The sequence below is a fragment of the Trichoplusia ni genome, unplaced genomic scaffold, assembly GCF_003590095.1.
Source record: "Trichoplusia ni isolate ovarian cell line Hi5 unplaced genomic scaffold, tn1 tig00002002, whole genome shotgun sequence".
In the NCBI taxonomy this organism is placed as follows: Eukaryota; Metazoa; Arthropoda; class Insecta; order Lepidoptera; family Noctuidae; genus Trichoplusia; species Trichoplusia ni.
In genome coordinates, this window is record NW_020800181.1 from 32112 (window position 1) to 42869 (window position 10758).

Genomic DNA, 10758 nt, shown 5'->3' on the forward strand with positions numbered 1-10758 from the left:
AAAGGAACAGAGTTAATAGCTCAAAATGAGTCTAGGCTGTAACTTTTTAACGAAATGCGGGGAAAATTTATGTTTACTGATGTTCTACGGTTTTAGATGACGTTTTATCTCAAAACTTGAGTATTTTTAAATACTTGTACTTTTACTTTGTATGTTCATACATTATTGAAAGTATTTTTTTTAAGCAACCCGCCGTAGAATAAATCTTTACCTATGAGTTTATTAAGTGTGACGTAAGATTCATACAGAATTTTATTAAATTTCTCAAGGATTTTGTATTAATATGTTGGTTTTTTTTATGAAAATAATGAAGTGGGGAGAAACAAGAAGTATTTTTAGGTCTTCCCAATTGAATGCTAACAGGGTCCTAAGAAAGTGCATTATACAATATCATTAATGTCACCATTGTAGCGCCACATTGTATATTAATTATTAATCGTAAATTAATTTAATACATATTTTTTTAGAGTAAACCTGTAAAGATATCTTAATAAATTTTAAATTTATAAAGTACTTTTGCTGGACAACATAATAATGTACATTCTAAGTAATCTCTACAAACAATATCTCTTATTTTAAAACAAAACTATAAAACGCAAATGTTCCAATTCGCGTGGAAACTGAGAACTGAGAGTCTAACGCCACCAATTAAAATAAGATTCGTGTTTGTGTAAGCGAGACGGCAATACAAGGCGTATAGCGTCGTCTCTCTTCCACACTTACATCTGTCCCTTGTCGAGTTCCTATTAGAACCTGCTTACATAGTACGGTTGTGTGGTTAACCGCAGTCTGAGCGTTGTACTAACCTATCGTGTGGCCGCTTAGTACTGGGAATGGCGTCTTAGATAAGGTACTTATTATCTAACTGTTGCAGATTGTTGATAATGAGGATGTTGTAAGCTTATTTAAAAAAAAATACGAATGCTGTGTGGAATTTAATTCTTGTTTCGCGGAGGATTGAAAAAAGATTCAAATAACATGCGCAAAAACACCAAGACTTGTCGATGACACAAAATGATGATTGTCATATCGAAAATAACACAAAAACTTATTGATTGTGGCATCAATTTAATTCTTCCAAATGCTCATTCATTTTCATTAACGTATAATAACATAACCCATACACTGTCCTCATAAAAACTTACGTCACCATTTCCCAAACGATATTACAAACAATTACTTGACACCAGCCGACCATACTTAACGTCTAACGGCGGGTTCGACGGAAACGTTGAAAATTCGCCATTTTTGGCCTTGCTCCAACACAATACTGCTTTGAACGTGTTTCGCACAATTCAAATATAATTACCGCTGTCAAACTATTGAGCATCAAATGTATGTGTTATAATTGAGTCATGTTATCTGACGTAATAAAACCGCTAACCATTTTGTTTGTAGTATTTTAATAGAGACAATCTGCGGCCCTTAGACGCACGGTTTATCGGATAGTCTGTTCGTTGCTTAACTTTCATTTTTTTCGGGATTTGCCATGGAATGTCAAATAGACCATTAGTTTTGTTAGGGGTTAGCTCGATTTACACTCGCTTTATCAAGAGTCATCTAATTGTTGCTTATTTCGCGTGAAGTAATAACAACCAATCACAAGATTTGAAGGTAGTGTATACTTTTTAGTCCCCACTAGTCCTAATTATTGATCTCCAGTGTCCTCAAACAACACCATTTCATCAGACTTTTGTTTGCAAAATAAATATTACATAGCTCTTTCATGACAAAAAATAATACATCCCTGAACACACAAATCCCTATAACATGTATACATATTCATCCCACGCATTATACGTGTTAAACAAAATGTTTTACTACAAATTTAATTTACTTACATTGTCAACATCGCGTTAATATCATGTCGGGCGAAAACCACCAACAATCAGCTTTCCAATAATAAATTATGGATATTTGGTCCACGGAAATGACGTAATGTTTTCAGAATAAATTATTGTCGAGTTATTATTTATAAAGGGCTTATGTTTTTGCTATTGTTATAATATACGTCTTTGTTATTTAATTACTGAAATGTTTGTGTTCAATGTGGTTTTGTTATAATTAGAATAGAATGAAATAGTAATTATTAACTATGTTAATGATGGTTAGTAGGTATCGTGGTTTTCTATTCACGAGGGTGGAGGTTTGGTTCCAACGGAGGCAACTTCTCGCGTGACTTTTTTAAAGTTTCTTAAATATTATAAGATACTGCGTACTTGCAGAGGCGAGCTTGAAGCCTTTTCTTTAAGAAAGGATATCATGAAATTACTCCATTCACTTTAGGTCGCACAGAACCGTCAGACTTCAACTGAAAAACCCACTGATGTTCCTTACCTTTCCCTTTGTGTATCGGGGCCACGTTAACAGTTTTCGACAATCCTACTGCCTCGGCAAGGAATCTGGCCTGAATTTCAAATTATTGGAATCATAGAACGCCATTCTACAGTAAGTTAACGTTTCGATTTATGCTTAAATATAAAGCCTACATGCCTATACAACACAACCTATAAACAACTATGGTTATGCGTATTTAAATGCTCTTTTTGAAATAAAAAAAAAAACAAACACCAAAACCGAAAGTTATAAGTTTATAACGCTGTGTACAAAGTATACGAATAAACCCTGAATATTGAAAAACCATTTTCCGAAATCCGAAACGTTATTTACTTTCCTGTTGTGTAGATTTTTTCGGATTTTGGACTAGTTTCACAAACCCGGTGCTCTAAATCATAAGCCATTCATTGTAAACGGAACTGCAGTTTTTCGTAGTTTTGTTTTGTGCCTGTTCGGTAGTGCGGAGACCAGAGGACTAAATTGTAACACTATGCAAAATGCTCGATCATTTTTGAATGAAAAATTTTTATTTGTTCAATGTTGTATTGTAACCAGCAATAGTAATGAAAATGAAATCGTTTGGGTGATTGAAGCTGCCTTTAAATAATAAATCGAATAATTAAATTATATCGCAAAACATACCTTAAAGTTTGATTATAAAATCGTAAATTATCATTTTTCAACACCAATTTTTTTAATTACGATGTTGTCACTGTTTTACTCATTTCCTTAAAGTCATAAAGAATCTAAAACCCTATAAAATGATTCACTACATCGCAATATTTTTAATAAAATTCTCCACGCAAGCATATTCAATGTCATAAAAAGTTGATATTGCTTCCAGCTCATATATGGAGAAATGCAATAAAATTCTCAGAACATTGTCATAGCCTTGCATGAGTGTTACCTCTCGTGGCGGAATGCGAACCTACCGTCCCAGTTATTGACATACTTGCCACCTGCGATGCTTTAAGAATGTGCATTATAAACAATATGTTTTCATGAAGACGTGTTGGTATTCGTTTTTGTTAAATTGCTCAGCTGTTTTGATTTTAGGAAGACGTTTTGATATTTTTCTTTTTGATATTTGATTTCTATACATCAATAGTAAGTATCGTGAGAATGATTAATTATAAATGATGCAACAGTTTAACCATTCGTAATTATCACGTGTATTTATTGCGATTGCCCGGCTAGTTTTGGACAAAACCGGAGTCTTATATCATGAGATGACGCGGCGTTAGTGTCTCGATTTGTGACTTACACGTGTGAGTAAACCATTGAAACATTTTATATTATTATTGGGTAGTATGGCAGTAGTATTTGGTAGTATGACTAGTGGCTGGATCACTGTGGACGGTGCGCTCATTAGCAGTTTTATGCGATTATGTCTGTCTAGCTGTCCTAGATATCACTAGCTCATGGTGCTAAAAATAAAAAGGGTACAATCAGTCAACTTAACCTATTACCTACGATCCTCTGCTGGAGTCGGCCTATCACACAAGGTTCTCTGCCTCCCACATCTAGTCCGAAATAGCCAGCTTTTTCATGGTCATCGATCATCCGGTATATTTCTTTTTTTATTATCTGTTATCATTTTAACATTTTTTTTTTCACATTAGATATAAAATATTGCATCGGAGAAAATTAAAATAATATGATACTTTATTGCACATCCTATCTTCTTACATAACCTACATTCCCCAATCTAAAACGTATATTTCAAAATTCAATTTGTTGTATCTTGTTCGCTCTGAGACTACGAATTGCATATTGCAGATATGAATATGTTATTCACAAACATTTGTCCCGTGCGAGTTGATCCCGCTTCTGGTCAAGTAGTCACGACCCAGAGCTAGTTTATACTCTAACCTTGTTCATGAGAGCGACCTTCAAATTACAGGTTTCTAGATGAATATGTTTTAGAATTAATAGGGGAGCTCTTTTGTAACATAATTGTCTCTTAATTTATTTAGAAATGCGTTATTCTGCTTAACTGGGTTCAGGAGGTCACTTAGCTAGGTAAGACTGGAAGCCAACTCCAACACAGTTGGGAAAAGGCTAGGATGATAAGCATGGAAGATTGAAGAAGTTACCAAGTAATTTAAGAAACAATTCATTTTAATAACGAAACTTCAATCTATCAAACGAACACAAATTTTTGTAAGGTCCATTTCTATTTCGGCTATCTATGATGAACCTAATAAATTTATACTACCCTGAATACGAAATTAGAAAAATATGCCTTCAAACTAGATCACGGACCCGCTTTGCCGGATCTAATCTTAAACTGGACTACATAACAGAAACATAAAAAAAAATTCCTTTCCAATCACAACAATAATTCAGAAAATCATTCACGACACATTATTATACCTACACGATACTCCACAAACATTACTTATGTACGTAATACAAAAAAGCGTCACAATAATTAAAACACAAGGACAATTATTATAATTCCGCGCCACCCGTCCATGTTGGCGCTAATGTTATATGCAAATATCGGAGCGACTAATTTATACCAACACGAATGTTTTTAAATACTGGACAAACTGCGCGGTTTGTTTCCCTAGAGAGTAAATATTAATGCATACATTTTATACCTCGTAAACGTTACAAAAAGGATTGTTTTTTTTAACAATTGTTTACCAAGTTTTTAGTTAGGAGAAAAAGGTTTTTTGTTTTCAAAATGGTTTGATATTATCTAAATCTGTACACGTAAGTAATGTTACTAAACTTCAATTAAAACAAGGCTATGTTCAAGTTATGGCAAAAATTCTCAGACATTGCTGTCACAGTAAACCATTGCCTAGCATTGGAACAAAAACAACTTTGTCATTTACGGAGGTCTCTTTTATACTTTAACACATTGTTCAAAAGTTCAATATTGAAAACTTATAGTGTATCTATTACTTATTCCGATAACACAGTAGAGGTACCTTCAATATATTGATACGAGATATAACGACAGACATCCCGCCTACATAGCCTTTCCACGCTAGTTGCGATGGCCTCGACTCGCCGTGTTAGCAATACTTAACTACGTTTTATTATGTTCTATTATCTTTATCTTGCTTTTATACTGTCATTAATTTTGCCGTTTTAAGCCGTCTATGAAAAATATTGTTAGATAAATGTTTGTTTAAAAATAGATGGTCTACGTTTAACATAAACTAATCAACTATACTACCCACTCAGAATAAAAAAAAATTCTTTGTTTCCTATAGTTAACCTTTAACCTTTTCGAAACAGAAAGCATTTTTGATTTTTCATTGAGGACAGGAGAAACAAATGACTATGTAGAAGTGGGTGTAAAACATGAAGTAAATGAATAAAATGTTCATATCGAAGGTCATACTAATATCCGATATCGTAATCCATTTAAACTCCAAAAAAACATGGCAATGCATAGCTAAACCAGAAAGAGATGGCAATAAAATAAGGAAGACTTCTTCCCAGGGGGAAAGTAACAAAAAATATCGTCGTATCAATCCATACACATAATCTTTGATATATATCCCATAGGACGACATCCATTACGCTGTAACATCCGGTTATCGGCGACTAAGTTCATTCAGCGCGCAATAGATTGCAAACATTAATTATGGCTCGCAATTAGCCTGAATCGGACTCGAACTTACGTCGAATTAGAAACGGATTTAGCCTGAAAAGGATTTAATGCTTCGTGTGCAAGTATTTGGGTCGATATGAAATTTATCTTTGTTCGTAATTGAGTCGAATAACGTTGTAAATATGTTAAGATCGCGTTTTGTCTATTATTTACCTTGAGATTAAAATAATAATAGAACACCTAACCTATAATTATTAGAATCATTCTCATCCACGTGTCGATTTTAGCTCCAAAAACCCACCAATTCTTCGACTTAGTCGGATAAAAGCCTTTTTGCTAATCTAGGGTATCCGATGACGCTGTATTGAAATTGCGCAAGGAGTTTAAACGTGAAGAGTAAAAATATACATTTACAAATATAACCAGGATAAAATTAGAACTGTCAATATTTTTTTATTTGTTCCTGTCTTGAACACGACGGTGAAGTGAGCAGAAGACCGTTGGGCGTCAAACGTCCACAAGCTCAGCCAGTTTTAAACAATATTACATTTTATTACTCTCTTATAAAAATAATTCAAATAAGCAAGTCTTAGAATAATTCTTAAAAGATATCTAAAACAGTAAGATATTTTATTTCATAACTAAGTTTGTAATGAAGAACAAATATGGCTTCAAAAAACACTTATCAAGTTTCATTCAGTAAATAGAAATTTAATACAACAGAACAAGCCCCAATTTGATAATCAAACGAACATTTTAGTCTGAAAGTCTAAGGCTGTGTTCACACTATGAATCTGTGTCTAGAATTCGTTTTTAAGTACTTTTATTGTCAAATGTCAGGTTGTCAGGTTGTTTTCATGTGGTTTTTTATGAATTTGTAACCATGAGGTGTACTTTCAACCAGAACGCTGGCAATTTACAATGCGAGTTTTACTAAGTTATGTTTCTCATTCATTATTCAAAGACACCATCGGTAAACATTGTGGGAAATCATCGTAAAGCAATCAGATTAGAAAAAATGAAATAAGAAATCGCCAACCCTCATTGAGTAATCAATCCTTAAACTTTCCGTATACACCATGTGGCATGTGCCCAACATCGCACGGGGAATTTCTAAAGGCTGATTTTAATATGTAGCCTTCTGTTAATACAGCAATGCTATAGGTTCTAAAACATATTCTTCACTCAGTATCCACACTGAAATCGCAGCCTAACAATCTCAGTTACAAATCATGTTAAAACTTCGTAACTCAGTACCCTCCGTCTGACAAGACATAAGCATGTAAGTCGCACTTGCTATGATTTGTCTTGTAGCAAGGCTCAAGAGTTTCTAACTATTAATGAGAACAATTTACTTGAAGTGAATTTGTATAGCGTTCAGTATCTTGAGGGGTTGTAATCGATTTATAGTTATACTAAAATTGGTATTGTTACTTATTGCTTGCTTAAGTTGGACTGCCTTAGCTCTTGATAGCGTTATATAGAATACTTTATAGTGGCAAATATTGATTTTGAAGTGGTTCTTCTTGTTCAGTGGTTTAGAAGTCAATAATTTGTTTATCTACATATGTGCTCTGCAAATGAATTGACTGCCGTTTGCGGCCCACTGCTGGCAATAGGACTTCTCCAGGTTAGGACACATTACCTAGTCTTCAGCCTGCACCATACAGCCCGAGTTACTATTATTAGATAATCTGTCATCGACTTCGTGAACACTTTAAATCTCTTCTGCTTGAACTACAATTAACTCTAAGTACCATGACGATCACTCCACCTTCCACCTCACAATCTCATTACCGATTTGATTCTTTAAACAAACTCTAAGTGGTAATTAAAGAACCCGTTTTATAAGACGATAAACTCTTCATCATCGATTCTGGTTATTTAGAACCTTACCGAGTAAAGGAGCGAAAAGTAAAACAATTTTTGTATGAAAAAATCTGCCCATATCTATCCAACTTACAACAACACAAACAAAATACGTCAAAACTATAAATATAAAAGATTATCTAGAGGACTCCTTATTCAGTATTCAAGCGGCATACAGATATCGAAACTAGTCGACACAGACTCGGGAACTAGGTCATTGAATGAAGCTAACAAATAATATTATCCATAAAGTGTATACTTTAGCAATCAATCTTCTAGTTATGTAACGATTATCCGAAGTTCTGTTTGTTTATATTGGTGGCCTTGTGATTATATGTATGGATTTCTATGCATGGGGCACAGGACACAATTTGACAACACAATGAAGGAAACTTGGGAGGATTTTCTGCAATAATTTGTAATAATTAGTAGTATTTGTATAATTTAGGTCTTTTATATCTGTGTCTTTTTCTAAGGAATTTACTGACGCGTAAAACTCCAAAGAGCCAAGAACTTTGTAGAAAAGGAAAAATAGTGACATGGTGGGCAAAGGAAGCTTATCGCTGACTTTGACCTTCTTGGTAAGTAGTTGTCTAAAATAATAATAAAATATGTAATTTGTTGAGCTATGACAAGGTATTTCTTGTCAATCATGATCTTCCTTCTTGGGTATTGAAATGATTTTGGAACATACAACGTTTTTTGAGAAAGCATCGCCTAAGTTTGGAAATTTCGTTAATGTTTTACGAAATAAATCAAAAAGGTAGGTGATAGAGTAACCCTTGACTCTATTTAATTTTGAGCAGAAAAGTCTCCACTTCATAACTATGATTTACAATTTAGACAAGAGTTTTTGACACTGGTATAATTCAAAGGGTAACAACATGTCAAAATATCATTTTTGAAAATGAGATTGAAATATGCTTACCTATTATAGGTTTTTAATTTTGGCCGCTAAGCAACAGGGTGTTTTCGAACTTACACCTGGCAAATAGGTGTGTTTCTTGCTCATACAATAACACCAAGGCCATAGGTCGTTGACGTGAGTTATCCAGACAGCTAGGATTACCTACACCGGCTAGAGAATTCAGATTGAAATTGTAGGATCCACTTATATGAACTGTTTTAGTTGGCATTTACATATAACCTCGACGTCTAGTCGTGTTTGAATTTTATTGTTTTCACAGATAGCTGGGAATATTTGGTAGAAATACGGCACTGTGTTTGTGTGTGTGTTTGTTTTTAAGTATTCGAAAAAGTGTAGCTGTGTTTTTATAACTGTAGCTATCTTCAAATAAGTTTGGCTAAATGACTCAACAGGTTTTTGAAAATATGCATGAAGTGCAATGAAATTTTAATGGTGTTAGCAGCAACAGGCAATGGGAAGTCCATAATATGTAAAAAAACAATAGTTTCCCTAAAAACTTGAATAAATTTCATTCATATAAAGAAACAGCTCCCTGAAATAATACATCACGTTACTCCACTTATCCAAACAGAAACCGCAAAAAAGTCCGAAAATACAAAACAAAAACGAATTACCAGTTAAAGCACTAATTATAACGATTAAGGTGAAACCGAGGGAAGAAGAATGAGGGTAAAAAGTTAAGAAAAAACCTCGACTTGTCTTTTGTTATACATAATTACCCCGTCGAGGCTTCCGCACCCGCGTCTGACGGACTAAGGCTGGTTACACAGCTGGCTAGAAAAAGGTATGGGCCGAACGTACTTGGGAGACACGAACACGTTGGCCAAAAATTGGTTTGAGCTGAACGCTGTACGATCTCAACCTGGAGCGGTCAAAGAAACATTGTTTAAGTGCTTCACGTGTGACTACATTGGGATTTATTATTTCACCATCCGATCAGGACCAGGCTCGTGCCGGTAGGTTTAGCTCATTACGGCTGATGCTTGCCGGGTTTTTGGCCTAAGGGCTTACCAAGAGAAGTAACTTGGGTGGGTTTTAGTTAGTAAAAGTCTTGCAGTCCCAATCTTTTTCCAAAATCGGAGGAGTCATTTGATGATTCCCAATCCAAATAAAGTGGGTCTACATTCCGAAAATCCGTACGGCCGGCCCAAAGAAGTTCCGCCAGCAGTGTTCTAAAACGATGTTACGTTTTAACATTGAAGACCAACAGACCAATCCGCATCACTCCGGTCGGAAACGATGTCTCCCGGACAGCTGTGTTACCAGCCTTATTTTTATTTCACAAAGATTATTGTCGGTTATTTTTAAAACCCTCAAGTACTACTACTCCAGGTTTATTGTGTTACGTGTAACGGAATAAATTACTTAATGCGGTAATATAATGTGGGATTGAGTACTTAAGAGAATTGCGGGGCTCAGAATATATCGTGTCGTAATACTCCCTCAACCGGGATTTTATTAGATTGATGGGCGGAAACCTTGTCTTGTATCTTTATTAAAACGAAAATAGCCAGTTATTAGGTTACCGAAATATGTTTTTATACGTCCTACAGCAATATTTTTTCCGTGTATTCATTACGATAATTATGTGAAACAAAACCCATCACAGATTTCGACTACCAAGAATAAGTGTTTAATGCTTTCAGTTACATTGATGACTATAATTATAGGTTTAGCCAAATATAAACGCAATTAAACAGTTTTATTCAACCAGAACCTAGTTATCACCTACATTTAGCGGTTTCAACCGCATTCTTCCTTCTTATTTTGTCATCGCATCATAAATGGCATAGCCAAAAAAATTGTTTCCAACTAAAATAATAAATCATTCTAGATTTTGGAGTCTAAATACATAAAACTTCTTTGCTTTATCCTATAAGTTCCAAATAAATTAAAGTACTTACCAGTGTATAGAGGGCGCTAGCATAAGCAGCGTGTTTGACGTGCAGCGTCCGGCAGCAAGACAGCGTCGTGTCCTGCTCGTGAGCGCTCCACGCTTTCATCTGCAGAAGAAAAGCTTGTTAGTAACTGTACTATAATCTATTTAATC

General features: G+C 34.6%; 1 protein-coding gene across 1 annotated transcript in view; it reads right to left on the minus strand.

Moving 5' to 3' along the window:
• LOC113507415 overlaps window positions 1-10734 on the minus strand; it is a 32588-nt gene extending 21854 nt beyond the window's left edge. Inside the window, exon 1 of the mRNA XM_026890275.1 lies at window positions 10613-10734. Coding sequence (XP_026746076.1) covers window positions 10613-10711 — 99 coding nt within the window. The 5' untranslated portion in view covers window positions 10712-10734. The remainder of the gene's footprint in view (window positions 1-10612) is intronic.
• Window positions 10735-10758: the final 24 nt, after the last annotated feature.